Below are 21,096 nucleotides of genomic sequence, written 5' to 3'. Positions count from 1 at the left end.
TGATCGCCCTTCCCCTCTCTCTCTCTCTCTCTCTCTCTCTCTTGCTCTCTCTATTTCTGCTTTCTCCTTTTCTTCGCCCTTCGTTTTTATCTCCTTTTTTTCGCCGCTCCACTCTTTCTCTTTTTCGTTGCTCGTCCACGCTAACCTCTCGATATTTTCTCGGTTACCCGGGTGACGGCTGATGAACGACGTGTACGAGCCGCGAATGCCTCGTTAGTCAATTAGCCACTCGCTCGCTTTCGTACATCGACATCTGTTTCTTCGGAAGCCGTGGATCGCCTATGTTCGCAGACAACCATGCGATTTTTATCGGGCCAATCGATCCTCCAGCCACGGAGTTTCACGCGGATCGGCGTGTTCGAAATTCGAGTGATTCGGACACCGCATGATTGAAGCTAGAATTGAATTATGCAGTCCTCCTCTCACGCGATTAATTAGTGTTATGAGAAACTCAAGATTAGTACAAATCACGTAAAGATTAATTAATGTTCATACAAATCAAATTGCAATTTTTCTTCCCCGTTTTGGGAGGGTTTACTGGAATTATTAGACTGTGATTCTTTATGGAAAATTGTCTGCATCGATTGCAAGAAATAGAAACCAAGTAGAATGCTATTTCTTTCCTTTAATAATTTTAAGCTTTCAATTACTCGCATGTGACACTTACAATCTCAAAATCTTAAATTTAGTGTTTTAAGCATAAACAAAGGTGTCGACTACACTGGAAGATAATTATTTTGCATTGAAGTAGTTGTATTCAATAAAAATTTATTTGTTGTGGAGTTAAAAGTGTAATAGAAGAAAAATATTGGCATCTTCAAATTTTTAAATCTTCCTACACCTTTGAACTTCATGTACTGAACTCGTTGTTGTACTCAATAAAAATTTATTTATTGGGGAGTTAAAAGTGTAATAGAAGAAAAATATTGACATCTTCAAATTTTTAAATCTTCCTACACCTTTGAACTTCATGTACTGAACTCGTTGTTGTACTCAATAAAAATTTATTTATTGTGGAGTTAAAAGTGTAATAGAAGAAAAATATTGGCATCTTCAAATTTTTAAATCTTCCTACATCTTTGAACTTCATCTACTGAACTCGTTAGTGTATTCAATAAAAATTTATTTATTGTGGAGTTAAAAGTGTAATAGAAGAAAAATATTCAAGTAACCTCAAAAATATCCTCAGCTTCAGGGATTGATCCTAATTTCACGAAAGTGTACACACCAGAGGTCTAAGCACTTCCGCAAAGAGGATCGATTCCCACAGGAGTGGGTAGCCGCGTAAAAGAAGTTGCCATTCTCGTTCACCAGTTTAGTCTCGGTCCATTCGATCCTGTAATGTCGCCATCGTCCCGGTAATGACTAGGATCGCGTCTGTGGAACGTTGCCAGCGGATTGATAGTTTGTAGTCAGGAACGAGGTGTTTCGCTTGCTGCTTTAACAGCGTGTCGGCGTTCTCTGTCTCTCCCTCTCTCTCCCGGCCTCGAGAGAAGAACGTCTTTGCGCGACACTCTCTGCGTATCGTAATAGACAGAGTCAGGCTGCCCGGTAATCTTCAGCAATGTAATAACCAGCCGGTCTCTGCCCTTTCGGGGACCACCGGCTATCATAATCGTCAACGTGTGCGACAGTGTGCCGCTTCGAAAGGTAACCGATCATTGATACCTTGATGATTTCTCTGGCTGAATGTCTGCAAAGTATACGGCACGCGGAAATATCTCCACGGAAATTGTTTTACAATGTTCTGTAAAGACACACTTACTTCATTGAAGATACGAAATACACATTTTCTACCTGAATTGCTACGAACTGGAGCGAAACAGAAATTTATTAGAACTATTAGAAGAAGGAACTAATTTTTATTCGGTTTCAGTACCTTGAAACAGAGTTGGGCAAACATTTAATGAACGTTTGACGAATTTTCTACTTCAATCGATTGAATCAGTCTCCGATTTTCCGATGATTTCTTTTTTTAATCAACGATTGACGATTAACTTCATCAATCGATTGAATCAGTCTCCGATTTTTCGACGATTTCTTTTTATAATCAACGATTGACGATTAACTTCATCAATCGATTGAATCAATCGTCGATTTTTGAATGATTACCTTTTTTAATCGTACACATTAATTAATCAATCTTGATTAAGGTTTTAATATCGATTAACGCACAACTCTGCTTGGAATTGACGCTGAAGTTTCTATTTTGTCATCGCAACTTGAAGCTTCTCTATTACGTCATTCATCTTGTGCACTAAACTCCTGCAATTTTAATAAATCATTATTAACGAACGATCAAATGGACTGAAATCGAGACGAGGACATGAAGTGACAGTGCTTGACACACCCCCTTGCTCACAGCGTGCTGTTTCTAGGAATGGCGCCGTGGAAATGGACACCGATTTTCGATCCTCGTGGAATTGACCACTGACTTTTCATTTCCGTAGAAATGAGGATAGTTTCAACGTGTTTCCTCGTTATCGCGTACGACGGCGACTGTCATGCGACGTCGTTCGCATGGTTTCCGCGTTCTGTCCGGACCACCAACGCGTGGATTATCTCGAAATGGCACCGGTCGTCTTGTACGAGCACGGTATTGGCCGGTGTAGTCGGCTTTGACAACGGTAAACGGCAACCCGGGCCTGATAACACTGGTCGACACGCTATCTAACGAAACCCTTATCGGACCAGGATGCTGTTCCGATGAGGAAGATCTAGTTAGCTACTTTGCGCCACGGACTACACGGTTTCTGGATAACCGTAACATTGGGCAATTAACGAGCTGCTAGTTTCACCGCGCGAACGCTCTTCAAGGGGGCATTTCGACTCTCCTTTTGGGAATTCTTTTCAGGAAAATTGTTGAACCTTTTCCTTTGTGATTTTTCACACACATTCATTAGTACTCGAAGCACAGCCGTGATTTTTCCAAGGTATAAATAATCAAAATTACGTGAGTTATATATCTTTTTATGGAATAGATATTCTGATTTTCAACCCTTTTTTGTACGAATTTTTGGGAATTTTTTTCCGGAAAATTATTGAACCTTTTCCTTTAAGATTTTTCACACACGTTCACTACTACTTGAAGCACACCTGTGATTTGTCCAAGGTATAAATAATAAAAATTACGTGAGTTATATATTTTTTTATGGAATAGATATTCTGATTTTCAACCCTTTTTTGTGTGGATTTTTGGGAATTTTTTTCCGGGAAATTATTGAACCTTTTCCTTTAGGATTTTTTCACACACATTCACTACTATTTGAAGCACACCTGTGATTTTTCCAAGGTATAAATAATCAAAATGACGTGAGTTACATATTTTGTTATGGAGTAGATTTCTGATTTTTTTCAGGAAAAGTGTTGAACCTTTCCCTTTGGGATTTTTCACTCACCTTCATTGATACTTAATGCAAACATGTGATTTTTAAAAGTCAGTGTTATTACAGAAATAATACTCAGGAAATTAAATAACCATTTCCAAATAATAATTTTAAGAGATATGTGCAGGTTAAGTGTTTCTCACTGGACAGGTCACCCTATCACTTCGGTATGTTCTCTTGTGAGAGTCTGGTTTCTACAAATTTCTTCTCGCAAGGTTCGAAACGCAGTCTCGAGTCCGAGCCATTTAGCAGGGACGAAAAGGGACGGTCCACCCCCGCAGCCCATGGAGATTTATATTCCATTAGACCATGGTGGTGGACCGGCGGTGGCCCGATATCGTACAGCCTAAGACTTTATTTATCCACTCGACACGGCCCGTGCCCGACCATAGCTCATTACCGGTTAATTACCGGAGTAAGTCTCCCGCGGCTGACAGCGGCGAGATGCTGCGTGACTCGCGGCACTATGTTTTGCCAGCCGGCGTTAAGCATAACTGTACCCCGGCAGACCCGTGAACGATGCGAAGTATAGCACGTGACCGCTGGAAAAATACGCCACTTCGCGAATCGACGCCATTTTTTCGCGGAGACGAGATGGTTCTCTTCCGAATCGTCAAACAAGAACACGCTCACGGAATCCCCCAGCAACCGGGCAAAAATTGATCTTGGACTGGGAAACCCAAAAAATTATTACGCGACTATATCCGAAAATTGTTCTTGAAAATTGAAATTCTTTCACTTCGACGTAATATCCACATTAGTATAAACTATGTCGTATTCGCGTTAATTACGGCAAAATTCTTACTAATATTATTTATCTTTTGTTACGTTCTCCTAAATGGATTGAAAAGTCACCGAACTGAGAGATTAATATTTAAATACGGAAACGGGAATTGCTGTAGACTTCCTGCTTTCGAGATGCAGCGGTTCAGAAGGAATTGTGACTGGGAATGCAACGTCAGATTGAAATTGAAAATGAATTGATCGACTTGGGTATTACTGGAGATTTTTAAAGCGGTCATTGTGTGCGTGCTAACGTTTGTCGAGTGAGTGTATATTTGCCGGTTCCGCGTCGCCGGCTCAAATAATTAAACGATTCTGACCGAGGTCTAACGGCCGAGACAGCGCGGAACCGCGCGCTCGTGCCGGCAATGATTGCGTTCGCATAATCGCCGACACGGAATCCGACGGCGCGCGCTAAATGTCGCTGGAACCTAGTTGAACCCTTAGAACGCGGACCGTTTCGATTGCTATTTGAAATACAGAAAGTATTTCTTTTGACAACCATAATTATTAAGCATCTTAATCAGAACAAGGAGGTTCTATTTTATCATGATGCACTTTCTGAATTTTTATAAAACTGGCATCTCTACAACTTCTATGAAAAATTACAATTTTTATGTACTTTTCGGAACTTTCAATTTTGCTAAACACGTTTGTGCAATAGAAAGAACTGAAAAAATACACATTAAGAATCACAATACGGCTCGGCTACCATAATTACGTGAGCATGGTCATCGGGCAGCTTCAATATAAAAACAGCCCTTTCAAGTTTAGGAATTTTTTAAAAATTGATTTGTCAATCAAAAATTCGGAAAGAATTCACAGTCGTGTGTGCTGTTAGGTAGAGCGTTCATGAATTTTTTCGTAATTTTTGATTGAGCACAGCTGAAGAAATAATTCACTAGGTTCACCCTATAACTACCCTTATTATGAAAAAAGATCGATTTATAAATTTATCCTGGTGGCTATAGTGGTAGGGGAAAAATTAGGAATAGGATATTTAACCGAGTGAAATTCAATGAAATTTAACCGCGGATTATTGCATTTCCGTTTGGTCGGAGTGCATAAAGGTTCGCGAGGGTCTCCGGCAAATCCAGCGTTTAAAGTGTCCCGAGAAGCGTGGGTGATCCGCATCGTTCCCGATCGTAATATTAGCCAGCGAAGCATTTCCGCGCGCGGACTTATCGCGCTCGACCGGCTCGTAAACTCGCGGATATTCGCGCCGGTATGGCACCGGGGCGCATTCTTTTAATTACACGACCGATAGCAGCCCCGGAGACAGCTTAGCGACCTCTCGCGAGAACGTCCAGGCGACGTCCGATCGCGTCGAAAATAGTCGACAAAGTCCTCGATAGATGCGAGATAAACTTTGTTAAGTTGTTCCCCGAGCCTGTGAAATAGCACTCCGGCTAAGTTTCTAGCAGGAAGTACGCTCGCTATGAAATTAACTGGACTTATGGCTGGCTAATCCTTGTTCCTTCGATCGGGAAGACGGAAATATTGACATTGCTCGCAGGGACATCGTAAACACTATAATTATAATCACCTCTGGCTCGAAGAAAATTCGTCTGTAGTCGTTCGTATAAAATGATATACATATAAAAATTATTCGATCCAACAACTCAAGTCTTTAGCGTTGTAATTTATAATTATCAATGTGCAAAATGTTTGCATTAACGACAAAGGCAGCTGCAATGATAAAATTCGTCTCTCTCGTTAGACAGTGAACATATTTGAACCATTTAACAATGCTGTTGTATTGTATTGTACAAGATGTATAAAAAGTCATCCGTTGTAGGGGTGAATCTACACCTCTGGATCGGTGGACATTTGTAAAGGAAACTTGCCGGAAAATTGCTTATAACAAAGAAAATTGTTGTTAAAGTTTGTTTTTACATCAATACCTTCTAGTCATACAGAAGAGGAAAAGTTTGAAAGGAGCCACATATCGCAAACAAATAGTTATTCAGATATAAGCTGTTAAAGTTCTTGCAAAATTTGATTGTGTGGAGTTATACGTATGGTAAATATACATACGATAATATATACGTGGTGTAAATTCACCCCTACGACGGATGACTTTTTACACACCCTGTGCAATACAATACGAGAGCATTTTTAAATGGCTCAAATATGTTCACTGTCTAACGATGAAGTTTATCTATGCACCTGCCTTTGTCGTTAATGCAAACATTTTGCACATTGATAATTATAAATTACATCGCTAAACACTCGAGTTGTTGGATCGAATAATTTTTATATATCATTATATAGTATCGTCGCAGAATTTAGAACGAAAACAGCGCATCTTGGTTAATTGATAAGATTGTCAGCGGAGCCGATGGCCGATCAATTAAGGAAATCGCACGCAGAAAGACGAGTCTCTCTCGTCGCGCTATAGTTCGCTCGCGGGCCCTCCTCGTATTTATGGTCTCTGTCCACGGTCCCGGCTATAACCGTCAGTTTGTTTGTTATAAAACAGGCCGCTGGCTTTCGCACATTGTCCGCCGCGAGATAATCGACCGGGCCCCGTCTCCGCCGCCCTGTTATTAATGCGTAATTGAATGTTGCGATTCATTACCCGGACGTTATATTTCAAGTCCGCTGACTCGCGAGAGCAAACGTGATTCTCTCGTGCGAGAGTTCGTTAGGCGAGTCATTTTGTTCTGTTTCTTGTCCACCGGTTCACGCTTGTGTCGCACGTTACGTTTTCCTCGACTGGATTATTTATTTAATTAATACCGTTCGACCAAATCGAGTCTGTTTTTCCCTAGCAGCTAGTTCGATGAAAAGATTAGTTTAAACATTTATTGGCACGTTGATGATTATCTCGTCTGTTACCAAAATTGATTTTTATTGCGACACATTCTGATGAATCAAATTTTATTAAGGATTTCGTTACAAAACTGAACATTGTTACACCATTTTCATATCGTTAAGATTATTAAAACGTTCAATTAATTCCTCAGTCAATTCTAGTTTTCATAATCGAACTAGAAAATTTTTATTCCCCATAAAGATCTGCATTTTGTTTATGAGGATTCGAATAATGCAGAGAGGATTCGCAGGACTAGATCAAAATCTTAGATCCTGTGAGAGAAGGAAATCGCGTGCCTTTCAAGAATTTCGATCTCTACAAATTGGCAAACTCTAGAGCAATCTCGCGATAGGCCTCGAACGAGTCGATCCTTCCGCTCGCATGGATTCTCCAGAATTTAAGGAGAGCAACGTCGTATCAGGTAGAACGGGGATCCAAGGCTGCCTTCTATCGGTATAACGAGTAATAACCCGCGATGAGATGTAGAACGTTTTTTGTTCTCGAATCAATTTCTTTCCGCCCGTAGAGAGGTATTAGCGTAGAACTCATTTTCTCCGGGATAATGAGCTCGACTTCGGATCGACTGGAGCTTCGGATAATCGACCGTTTCCTCAATCTGTTCGACTTAAGTCCTTGAAAAATCGCTTCCAAACACTCCAGAACGCCTGAACGGTAGACCACGGATTTTTATGGAAAATCGTATTGATCGCAAGGTACAGTCGCACACTTATGCAATTGAATGTTCTAATAAAAAAGCTGTATTGGTATTTAGCACATCGAAACGAGTTGAATGACGTAGTTATCAAAAGCTTGGAGAGGTAATTGTAAAGTTCAGCAGTGTTTTTAATTTCTCGAGACGTCCATTTTATTTTCCCATTGAGAAATCGCGATGGTTAACTTATTTCCCGAGGCGAATAGTTAAAGGAGAAGGGTCGAGTGTCGAATCGTTATTAAAATCGCGAGGGAACACGGCGGATACAGGCGGATCGTGGTGCAAGGGGACAAAGGAGCCTGGTAATCGTAGTCTTGCTCGTCGCCAAGCGTTGTCGCCGTTATCTTCGCCAGCACCGATCGTTTCTCACCGCCTAAGTACATTCATTGGCGTAAGGAGCCTGGCCAGTAATCTCGGATGTTAATCGGGCAACATCGGCTTGTATTACGGTACAAAGTAATGTCGTAATATAGCACGGGCCCGCCGCGGTGAATTAGTTTGGACGTTCGAGGAAAATCCGAGCCGGCTGCGCCTCGCCGAGATCGTTCATTAAACGCTGTCCATTCGGATTAATCATCCTCGAACCGTTCCTTTAAACAGCTCCAGTACCCTGTCCGTTCCGCATTCAGCTGTGTCCGCACTGAAGCAACATCTTTTTCATAGTTCACCTATTTTTATGGGAATTTTTATTCAATTTAATTAGTAAGTCTCTGGTTTCCTTTTCTTCTGGAAGCGGATGAAGATCCTTGATCCAATAATCATCGATTCCGTGGGCATTTTTATTAATTGAACGAATCTCTGGTCTCCTTATTCTGCAATCAGATGAAGATCCTTGATCCAACAATCATTGATGGATTTCCATGGGAATTTCAGTAGAATTCACCTATTTTTACGGGGAATTTTTATTAAATTTAATTGATTAAATCTTTGGTGTCCTTTTTCTGGAATCAGATGAAGATCCTTGATGCAATAATCGATTCCACGGGAATTTCAGAAGAATGGTCGTTCGATGCGACCGGTGGACACAGGAACGAGAACGGCCCGAGGCCTAATTGATCCGGAAGCGCGGCGCGTACGCGTCAGAGCCGATAAATTCAATTAAGCAATTATTTAACACTTAATTACCCGACCGCGCTGTTATTATCTCCGGCTCGAAACGAAACGAATCGGCGTCACGGATTTTTTCTCCCATTGCCGGACTCTCGGTGCCTTGTAATTGCAAACCAGCGAATTCGCGATCCGCTTCCTTTCCGCCGATTCAATTACCGGTGACGTTAACTTCTTATCGTGAGCGTCGAGTTTCTTGAGTGCTCCGGCCATTTTTCAAGAGAACCATATACGTTACGGTATTGCCGGATCGTTATTAGAAGAGGAATTGGATTCCCTCTGGAATTTATCGTTATGCTTTCCACACGAGGAATTGTAATTTTTGGTCTCGCTCGATGTCCGTGAACTGCCGGTGATGATAGTTGACGATGATCTACTGGTCCACTAATCTACAATTGTAATTCTTCTACTGTTTCAACAATTACTAACAATGTACAATTCTATTGATCCACTAGTCCACGATTCTTATAATTGTAATCGTGAATCTACGAAGTATGTAATCAATTTCCCTGCAAAATGAAATTTTGCCATTAGAGAATATAATTATACAGGGTGTCTCAGTTGAAGGAGAGGCGATCTGAATATCTCCTTTATTTCTAATGGCACAAAAGAAATATGTATGGCATAATTTAAATGGTATCGAAGGAGGAATATCGTAGAAGAACAATTTCTTTTGTCCGGTTATTTTTCATAGTTTTTTCAAGGTCATCGTTATTTTTTTATCGGGAAAACATAGTTTTTTTATTCCATCTTGATAATAACTTAAGCATATATTCAAATGTATTTTTTCAGCCGCTATAAGATGGAATAAATCTCTTCTCTGACGTCGAGTCACACACGACAAAGGAGTGCAAAGGGTTAAAGGCGCGCGCAGGGCTCAGCGAAGGAAACGTCGCGTCGGAGCGGCGCGGTGGGCCCGACACACCACCGTTTCGTGTCTCTGTCCCCTGTATTTTCGCATGTTCGTCCTTCCAGCCGGATACTCGTCGTTTTTTCCACGCGTCAGACACCTGGGAGAGGCCAGACGAAAGGAACTCGGTAATAAAGTCGCGTCTCGTTATACGATGATACGGCTACCTGGCGGGCAAGGCGCCGTGCAATTACCAAGTTGCATAATTGCGGCGTGGTAACAGAGTAAGACGCGAGTGGCGCGCAGAAAACGAGGAAGAGTAACAGGGCGAGGAAGAACAGGTAAAAGAGGGGAGGCGGGAAAGAAGGAGGAGAGAGAGAGAGAGAAAGAGAAAAAAAAATAAATCAGTCCCGTGCCTACGTCTCCCCGCATCTTCACTGTAATATTACTTTATTAGCGAAATGGGATAATGCCACGGTGTGTGACAAATTGGGAGCAACGCACGCTCGCGTACCAGACGACGACGGCCGGAAAAGCGATGAATATTCATGGGGGGACCGATGGGGGACCGATGCGGCCCCACGAGGCGGTGGAACCGCTAGGAACGAGCCTACCCGACGAGCAAGGCCCCGTTCACACGTACTTCAACGGAACTGCCGCAATTTTCGATTGATTTTCCTTCGGAAGAAATCTCAGTTCCCTTTTTTAGAATCACTGAGAAAGCTCGGATTTTTTTGCGATTGAACAACGCGGCCGATTCATTTGAAACTTTTTACAGGTTTTTATTGTACTTTTGTCGAGTCGTGTGAATTTTTTCAAGTCGCTCCGATTAGTACAGCTTACCATAAAAATACATCTTCAGATCATCACAAGCAATACAAATGAACGCATCAGAATAGAAACCGAACAAAAGGCCTACTCCCCGTCGCGAATAATTGAATTAAATTTGACTAAGGTTCGTTCAATTAAAATTCAATTAGAATGAAACACTAGGCATCCGGCTATTATGGATATTGTTCTGGCAATGAACGTGTTAATAGGCGCGAGAAGTAACGTGAATGAAGTTCTGCAGAAGAGGGGACGGGGAACGTGTCTTCCTTTTTTCCTGTGGTCGAAGCCAACAGTGCAGAATGCATCTAAACGAAGTTTTACAGTGTTGCATTGTCGACTTATGCAGTTTCCGGCTGCTTTCTTTGGTGTTCGTACGCAATTCTTTTTATGGGTTTCTTGACCTCTGTTTTGAAATTCTGGAAGCCATAATATTTAATCTTTCTGCATTTCCTTTAAAAAAAAAGATCTGAAAAATATGTACCTGTTCGAAAATTATTTACAGCCATCTCTGGTTGAAAAGTGCGTATAGGTACCAGTTCAAATATTATGTACAAGTATCTGTTTACAAATTCTTTACAGGTAGCTGTTTAAAATGATGTACAGGTTCCTGTTTCAAAATGATGTACAGGTATCTGTTTAAAAATTATGTACAGGTACCTGTTTAAAAATTATGTACAGGTAGCTGTTTAAAAATTGATTACAAATAGTTGTTTAAAATTTTGTACAGGTACCTGTTTAAACATTATGTATAGGTACCTGTGTAAAAATTATTTCCAGGTACCTGTTTAAAAATTATGTACAGGTAGCTGTTTAAATATTGATTACAAATAATTGTTTAAAATTTTGTACAGGTACCTGTTTAAACATTATGTATAGGTACCTGTTTAAAAATTATTTACAGGTACCGGTTTGAAAATTATGTACAGGTACCTGTTTAAAAATTATGTACAGGTAGCTGTTTAAAAATTGATTACAAATAGTTGTTTAAAATTTTGTACAGGTACCTGTTTAAACATTATGTATAGGTACCTGTGTAAAAATTATTTCCAGGTACCTGTTTAAAAATTATGTACAGGTAGCTGTTTAAATATTGATTACAAATAATTGTTTAAAATTTTGTACAGGTACCTGTTTAAACATTATGTGTAGGTACCTGTTTAAAAATTATTTACAGGTACCGGTTTGAAAATTATGTACAGGTACCTGTTTAAAAATTATGTACAGGTAGCTGTTTAAAAATTGATTACAAATAGTTGTTTAAAATTTTGTACAGGTACCTGTTTAAACATTATGTATAGGTACCTGTGTAAAAATTATTTCCAGGTACCTGTTTAAAAATTATGTACAGGTAGCTGTTTAAATATTGATTACAAATAATTGTTTAAAATTTTGTACAGGTACCTGTTTAAACATTATGTATAGGTACCTGTTTAAAAATTATTTACAGGTACCGGTTTGAAAATTATTTAGAGAAACCTGTTTAAAAATTGACAGGTACGTGTTTGAAAGTTATGTACAGGTACCAGTTTCAAAATAATGTACAGGTAGCTGTTTAAAAATTATGTACAGGCACCCGTTTGAGAATGGTGTACTGGTATTATGCAAATTTCTGTCTCACAGCTCTGATTTGCAGGAAACTACGTACGCCAATAATAAAAGTCCCGTTCGTTTTCCATCGTGACTGTTTTGAACAAAGACTCGCGTGAAAATGGCGGATCGGCGATGTGTGTGTGCGCGCCGTGTACCATGTCCCGAGCCAATTTATTAACGTTACCGGGAAACGTGATTAGAACTATTATTCCGCGGCTGTCACGCGTCTCAGTCTCACTTGTTCGATCGTTCTGCCGGCTCTTAATTAATCTAATAAGCTAGGTCAAAGAATTAACCGCGAATCATTACGCGCGCTCTATGATTACTTCGCTCCCCCTCCCCCACTCTCCGCACCGGTTCCCTCCTACGCATGCGTCGTTAAAATCGCGTGAAAAAAAGAATGGAGGATGCGTCCGCTGTGTCTTGCTTCGGTAATTATTTATTACAGGCCGACGCGTTCACAAATCTACCAGGTCTTTCAGTGTTCAGTCGGAGGATACTTTAATTCACGCGATACTAATTCGCCCGGCGGATAATGATCGAATCACACCTAAGCAAACTATATAAATTACTATATAAACTACTATACAAATTACACCCTATAAAATTATAACAATTCGTCTAAAGTTTATCCCTTAAATTATTTATATTATATATATCTATACATATACTAAAATATATATATGAATTAAATTCATTTCTAAAAATACTAGATATCTAAAAATTCGAATCACATCAAATTAAATATTTATAATCTTTATGCAACATTTACTTGTTACTTGTGATTTACTTGTTATTTTATTGCAAAACCGTAGCGATACTAAATTGTAAAATTATTAGAAGAAATTCGGAGACGTGGTTGTATTATATTTATCGTACTAAAAGTATTGAACTATTATGGCAACAATCAGTAGTAGGAGTATAAAGCCGCACAATCCTTAAAAGAATTTTGAAACATGAGTATTATTTTTATTGTGCTAATAATACCAAATACCGTGTACCAATTTTTACGTTAACATTTTCAATCATTTTGGTAAAGTTAATAGATAATTCTTTGCACGTGTTTTTTAAAGCACATTTTTTAAAACAAGTGCCATGATTTGTCAAGTTCTGGTTGATCAGCTGACTCGAAATTTTATATAAAAATTCACAGTCTACCGACGATTATTTGTCGATGAATCAATTATTTCATCCGAGCGTTCCATTCTGTTGCAGAGCCACAGGAACGGGATCATCTCCGTCAGTGCGATTAGGCGAAGGAAACCAGGAGGTCCACGACTCTGACGAGGTAAGCGTTCGACGAGCATTCTACTAATTTTATTTATGCAATCCTCTATGATCAAGTGTTTAACTTTCTGGCTCCAATGTAGAACGTCTACACCGATCTCTGTAATCTGTGTGTCTTCGAGTCAACGGTATGTTGATTAGGCTTCTTCCTCTTCGACGGCTTTAATGATGTGTTTGATCGGTTCTAACAACTCAATCATCGCGAGCTGTCTAATTTGCAGACAGTCGGCAAACGGTCAGTTCCTGCCCTCTCCGAGGAGTTCATTTTTTCGTTTACTTGGACATTGAATAACTGTGTCGAGCTTAATCAGCACTGTGTGAAACCTTTCAGTATTTTAAAAATTTTAATTTCAAAAATTCTCATCGTTCAGAATTTCACAGAGAAAAGGAAAGGTTTAAAAGAAATTAATAATTACACGGTGAGGGGTTAATTTTATCTTTGAATTTTAATTTAAAAACACCCAGTAGAAAACTGGAGTGAAGTAAAATTGTACTGTTTTTTTAATAGCTTCAATAAATGGACAATAATGCAGTCCAATTTTTATTTTGCATGAAAACCTTCTGTCAACACTAGGTTCATTTCATGAAAATAACTCGACTACATTTAGTCAGACTTTTAGCGGCTTTGGCCGTAATAAATATTCCAAGGACTGTATTGAATAAATTTCCTATAAATCTTCGCAATCTCTATAATTGCAAATTAAAAAATTTAGAGCCCGTCATTTTATAGGTCCCGTAAATCCAGTGTTAATGAATCGCGAGGGTAATTATGCGATTTACCCCGCGACGAGGCATGATCGTCGCGTCAAAGATCGTTTCTCAGATGCCGATAGTCCGCGCGGAACCGCAACGTGTCCCGAACCGGTATGCACGAATCGAAAAAAGCCGCAACAACATCGAGTGCGTGTCGCGCCGATTCCGAGGACACCGATTTCACGGCAGATACATTAATGCGGGCCCCGGCCGTGTACGTTATAAGTCCTCGAATAAATTCCCATCGGGACACGCCCCTCTTTCTTCGATAATTCCACGGGCTTTCTAAGAATGGGCCCGCTGGAAAATTGTTCGCGAACGTCCCAACGACCTCGCAGATCACGCGCGATCTCCATACGAACGATTCAGCGAGACTGTGGTGACGACACACTCGCTCGCAATAGTATTCGAACGCGCAAATAAATTACGCACCGTACACTTTGGACCTGAAAATAATTATTACACTGCGGATTTTATGCGTACATGACCAAAATGAGTACGTGCGATTTAATGCAGGCGACAGATTAAAGAAATTGTAAAAAATATTATTTTCAATGTATTGTACTAAATACATATATACATATGTATAAAACTGTTGTATTATTTTAAATTATGTTAAATTGTATAAAAACTGTTTTTGTTATATAATTTAGAACCAAAGAAAAAAAAATATTGTTTTCAATCTATTTGTACACATGTCAACACTAGGTTCACTCTATAAAAATGACGAGAATCTCTATGCAAATTATTTTCTATTTTTGTTCTAATTTACAACCAAAGAGAAACAATATTACATTCAACCTACTACACATATTTAACACTAGGTTCACTTTATAAAAATGATAAGAATTTCTATCCAAATATTGTTTGCTATTTTTGTTATCATTCGGAACTGAAGGAACAAAAATATTATTTTCAACCTATTACACATATTAACACTAGGTTCACTTTATAAAAGTGACAGGAATCTCTATGCAAATTATTTTCTATTTTTGTTCTAATTTACAACCAAAGAAAAAAATATTACTTTCAACCTACTGCACATATTTGCATTAGGTTTCCTTTATAAAAATGACAAGAATTTCTATCCAAATTGTTTGCTATTTTTGTTATAATTTAGAACCCATAGAAAAAAGAATACTGTTTTCACGCTATTACACATATTAACAGTAGTTTCACTTTATAAAATTAACAAGAATTTCTATGCAGATTATTTGCTTGTTATAATTGACAACAAAAGAAAAAATTTTTTCAAGAATACGATTTTCGTGTAGTATTCAATAGGAATTGTCAGACATGTCTGATCACGATCGACCAATTCTACTTCTTCCGAGTGCCAGAACACAAGCACAAACTGCGGATCACTATGCTAAAATAAAATCTGATAATTTCAGTAAAATGGTATATTGATATTCTTGTAATCTCCGAACTGTTTTAGATTGCAACGATGCACTCCTGTCACGAATTGCATAAAATCCGCAGTGTAAAGATCGTCAGCTTTCCGGAAAGACAGATTTTTCCCGGCAAAGAGGAAGGTCGAAAGGGCTCGATCGATCGTTTCGATTATGGGATCGGGCTTTCGTAGCGGTGCCGCGAGCAGTAAAGGATGCTCCTTTGCCCCGGGGCGCACTTAATCTTATCGGGCTTTTGTCGGGCCCGGTTGATGCTTTCTCGGAGCTTTGTTATCGAGTCTCTCTCTCTCTCTCTCTTTCTCTGTGGCACAGCACGCTTCCGCTTCGCTCCTATCGTATCGGCTCGTTTCCACTTTTGTCCTGGACCGCGTGAACCACTGTAGAAAATGCTCGCGCTTTTACGCCGTTCGATATCCTGCGAACAATATACTTCTCGCTATCTGTTGCCACCTATTAAATGCTCGTCGACATACTTAGGGGCTCCGTCCATCCCTTTTGCAATCACTATAAGAACTCTGTGTCCAATCAGTCGGGACTAAACAATTTATTTAGGAATTTACTCTTTTTTTCAAGCACATTTTCACAGATCGGACGATTCACAGAGATTTCTTTATAGATGGTCAGTATAATTGTGTTTTTAAACATGAACATTACTTTGCTACTAACAAAAATTATATATATTATTAACAAGAATTTTTGCATGATATAGAACTTGAAAAAATTTTTGACACGTATTTTTTTATGGCTACCGACATTCATGTTAAGGGGGTGAAAATAGTCTTGAAATTTTAATATCTCCGAAACTGTTAGGCCTAGACCAAAATTTCAAACTCCAAGTTATGCGTCTTGAAATGACGAGTCTTCTAGTCTAAAGTGATTAAAAAAAATAATTTGTTTAAAAAATATGTTAGAAATTAACTTTCTCTGCGAAATTTTTGTATAAAATGTTGTAATGTTCCACGACAATTTAATGAATGTCGGTAGCTATAAAAAATAGGTTTAAAATATTTTCTCGAGTTCTATGTCATACAAAAATTCCATTAAAACCGGCGTGTTACGATCGGGTAACCTCCCTTGTAAATGTAGAACTAAAGCAATGTGTTCTTCATTATTCTGACATTTAAAAAAATGAACACAGTGTTCCTCTTCATTCTAACATTTTGAAAGAGGACCACAGCAAGCCTTGACACTGTCATCGACCCAGTAGAGTGTCCAAGTGCAATTTCACTTCAAGATAGAGCGAACTATGCCGCAGTGAGATGCGTGTCGGCCAAGAAGAAGTTCACGTGGCGGACAGGGATGAAGAGAGAGAGAGAGGGAGGAAGACAGAAAGATTGAAACGAAAAAGAGAGGGAGAGAGGGGGGGAGGGGTGAAGAGAGGATTCTGGACCCAGAGATTCACGAATCCAGGAAGCGTGTTAGCCAGGACGTCGTCGTTCCGGCGATGCATCGCGGTTCAACCGCATTGTTGCGGACCAACCGAGAACGAAACGGAATCTAATCTGATGGCGCGGCGGGTCCACCTAATGGGCAAGCCGTGTCGGGACACGCACCTCTGCTCTCCTCTCCCGTGTCCTTAGCCGAGAAGGCTAAAGTCGTGTTCGGCCTGTCCGATGACGATATCACCCTGACGCAATCGCCATACGTAATGCAGGCTCTCTCTGTGACTGCGCGCGATACACCCGGGGGATCGAGTGCACAACCGGACACGATGCACTCTTGCGCCGCTCTTGCACTCTTGCCGCTCCTAGGGTCAGGGCTCTGACGGATCTATGGGGCTGATCCCGTGTTGTTCCCATTCTCGGACACCCCTCCACGCACCGCGGTCACTCCGATGATCGATCCACATAGATAACGATTAATTGCGATCACTGGAAAAATATAGCCGAAGCACTGCATCCCTAACACTGTTTCAGCTGGTTTACGAGAGGGCACAAAGGTACTTCGAAGGTACAAGTTGTGTTGTGGAGACTTAACCTAACCTAGGTTAAATGATAGAATTCTTCAATCATTTAATTAACTGGTTTGTTCGTCCTAACACTATTTCGATTCTGATAGCTGGGGGTTGACAAAGTTTGTTTATCGAACTTGACTATCAAGTTTCACTGCAATTGAGTAAGCGAATCAAATTCTATCAAGATCAACGCGGTGCGAGAATGTTACAAAAATTATAATTAGACTGCGGATCTTTATGGAAAATACAAAATGTTTGCATTCATTGCCAGACACAAGAGCCATATAAAAATTTCATTCTTCTTTTAATTATTTTGTAAGGTGAAACTAATATATTGGTGGTCTTAAATCTTTTTAATACCTCCACTGTTTGAAATTATACGTGCCCATTTTTGTCATGAATGCATAAAATCCGCAGTCTAATTATAATCAATTTTTCAACAGCAATATTCGTTTCAATGATAAACGAACAAATTAGCGGAACGATATGGTATACTTTGGAAGCTTCAAAGCGTCCTGTAGGTAACAAATAATCCCGTGGGCTACAAGACCGATTGTCATTGAACGGTGCGAGCGTGCCGGGCAATTAGATTGCGGGAAAAATGGCGGTCGATCGGAAATTTCAATAGAACATGACCGGCTCGAGACAAGAGAGCAGGATCACGGCGAGCACAACGTGATCCTGTAACGCTGTCGCTGGTAATTCCCGACGCTTTCCACTCTGGTAACGGAATTCTCTCGTTCCGGCTACATGGCGGCAAGATGCGCCATTTGTCCTGGCCATAGCCGGTCTCTCGGCGCGAGGGAATCTACACTCGTTAGGCGAATAAATTCAATTGGAAAGCCGGCCTTTTTGCCGATAGCGCGACGCGCAATGCGTCTTGGCGACACCGCGCGAGAGAGCAGGGAAAAAGAGGAAGAGAGGGAGAGAGAGAGAAAGAGAGAGACGATCCGGTCCCGTGTTCGCGAAGGCATGTCGTGGCCGACGCCGACATCCACTACGTACATGGAACCGATGCTGACGAGAAAAAAGGTGTCCCATGCCGTCCAAGGCTTCGCATAACGGGCTGACTCGATTGAAATTTTCGCCAGCCGACCGATTACAAGGAACGCGGCTACCTGACGCGTTTTCCTCAGCCTCGGGAAGCTTATGCGACTCGGCCCTTACATGGAGTCTCGCGGAAGCGAACGATTTAGAACGTGCTGATAACTTCGAGGATACGATGAGGGATTCGACTGGAAGGTGGACATATTTTGTTGGCAATCCTGAAGATACATGTTCACACCTCTGTACAGCGAGACTTGTTCGGTTCGACACAATGTATCGGAAGCATCTCTTTTTTAAGGGTGCGCCGGAGCGAAAATATCACTATTTCCGCTCGCCAATCGGCGACAGAGAAGCAGATATATTCTTCGCAGGAAAGACTGACAGAGAATATGAAACAGCTTGATTTTTCGATCACCCGGTCGAGCTGCATTTAGCGAAGAAGCAATATTTTTTGATGCTCTTTGTGTTTAAATATTCTCTGCATTATTGCGGGGTCCCGTACAGAGCCCTTCCTTGCAATTTGGCTCTTGGAACTTTACGAACAACAAAAGTGTACGTTTTTATAGAAGAAATTTTTCTCTGTACATTTTTTCCAAAAAAGGGCTGTGTACGCTAATTCGCAATGATACAGAGAGTATTTCAACACAAAGAGCATTTGGAAAAAGTGTACAGCTGTGTAGTGTAAAGTGTAGCTATTTTCATAAAGCTGCGACAGCAACATGCTTAAGTACGTAGCTTAAAATCTTTAAATTACATTGCTTGAAAAAATCTAGAAGAAGATGACATGGCCGTATATTCGGTTCGTAAAGTAACCATCTGATATTTAAGGGTGAAAACAAATTGAGATTGCTTAATCTTAAGCATCTCTTTCCATGTACACATTATTAAATATATACAATAATTATTTGTTTTTATCTACAAAGTGTCTATTTCGTTAGGGGCAACATATTTTTTGGGTGATGTTCGAGAGAGGAATTGTCGGAGGATCCGTAGGAGGAACGCGGTAGGAAATGGGAATCGGCAGGTGAGAGAGCGGGGTGAGAAAATAAATCGCAATGATCTCGCGGCGGCGTTGGTATCCTTGTAATTGGCTCCGTGAGAGAGCGCATCCTTGCCGATGATTGTCGCCAACCGCTCGATATACATCACCCGAAACACACGGATGCACGTCCTTCGCAGGAGGATGTTGCCTCCGGGACTAAAAGGACCCTAACGGAGAGGAGAGGAGAGGAGAGCTCGGAAACGTGCGCCGTTCCGAAGATAGCGCTGACAAGCGGCCACCGGGAGCCCTCGCGTGCACGGCCCTACGTTTCCCTTTCTATCTCTCTCTTCCTCTCCTTTTTCTACGCTCCTCTCTTCCCATCTTTGAGAGGACCATCGGGAACCGATACGTTCTATCCGCCGACACGGCCAAGAATCGAAGTCGTCACTAATTTGGTGTCGATCCGACTCCTCGATCCTCGATCCTCTCCGCTAAGGAGCGGCGACGCTCTCCAGGTGGCAGAGATCCTCGCGTGAGACCCCTCCGAGAATCCTCGAAGACAGCTCGCCGGTTTTATGACTGTCACGAGTGCTCCTCTTCAATTTTTCTTCACCGCTGTTCCTTCACTCTTGTTGGACGAGCTACTGCACGGCTTCGTTCCGTAGAGACACCATAAGACGCTACGCGAGCCGTTCATTTGCCAAATTACAAGTTATTTTAGGTTACAGTGATTAGAACTTCTTCTTCGTCGTTCGTAGATTTTCAGAAGAAGAGAGAGGTTCATATTTATTGTGTGTCTATTATCCAGGAAATTTCCTTGAAGAGGGTGATTCCTGAGGTCCTTTGAAATAACTTTTTCCTTTGCGAAAATATTCTCCGTCACTTCGTTTAGGAGTTATTAACAAAAATCGCGGCTCTGAAGTGAATGAGTCTGATCCGTCACGCTCCGAGGTGAAACGCCCAGTTTATTCGTGAATAACTCCTAAACGAAGCCACAGACAACATTTTCGCAAAGGAAAAAGTTATTTCAAATCGCCTTGGGAATCGCCTCGTTCAAGGACGTACATTTTTCAGACAATCTGTGTTCGACGACACTGAATGATCTTGAAAATAGTGCGACAGTACTTGGCCATCAATGACTAGACTCGGTAGATAAAGAGAATGTAGAAGAAACAAGTTTTTCGAGAATGAAAAAAACAAGGATTCCACCTTAATGTCCTCGCAACGTTCAAATGAACGAACGAGCACCGTTCCGGGTCGGCCAAGGCGATTTTCCACGGAGGACACGAGGAAATCGTTAAGAGGCGATTCGCGTGCGAATCTGGATGGAGGAGAGGACTCTCTTCGACTGGGAGCAGGTGTGCGTTCGTGAGTCACGTTTATCAAGGGACACGGCTGCTCTCACGGGCATCCTTGATCGCGTCATACACCGAGCCCGGAGAAAAAGCAATTTCCGCGGTGCCGTTAAGCGCGCGCGATTCCCTAAGCCCCGACTCGAATCTCTCTCCCTCTCTCTCTCTCTCTCTCTCTTTCTCTGTTCCTCTCTATCATCCACTATTTCTCTCCTGTCTCCCTCTATCCTCC

General features: G+C 40.9%; 1 protein-coding gene across 1 annotated transcript in view; it reads left to right on the top strand.

Moving 5' to 3' along the window:
- LOC143221698 (uncharacterized) overlaps positions 1-21,096 on the top strand; it is a 261,806-nt gene that overhangs the window by 170,702 nt on the left and 70,008 nt on the right. Inside the window, exon 4 of the mRNA XM_076447146.1 lies at positions 13,293-13,365. Coding sequence (XP_076303261.1) covers positions 13,293-13,365 — 73 coding nt within the window. The remainder of the gene's footprint in view (positions 1-13,292; positions 13,366-21,096) is intronic.

This window comes from Lasioglossum baleicum, chromosome 2 (assembly GCF_051020765.1).
Source record: "Lasioglossum baleicum chromosome 2, iyLasBale1, whole genome shotgun sequence".
In the NCBI taxonomy this organism is placed as follows: Eukaryota; Metazoa; Arthropoda; class Insecta; order Hymenoptera; family Halictidae; genus Lasioglossum; species Lasioglossum baleicum.
The sequence above is the reverse complement of the archived record's forward strand: the minus strand, read 5'-3'. Positions and strand labels throughout refer to the sequence as shown.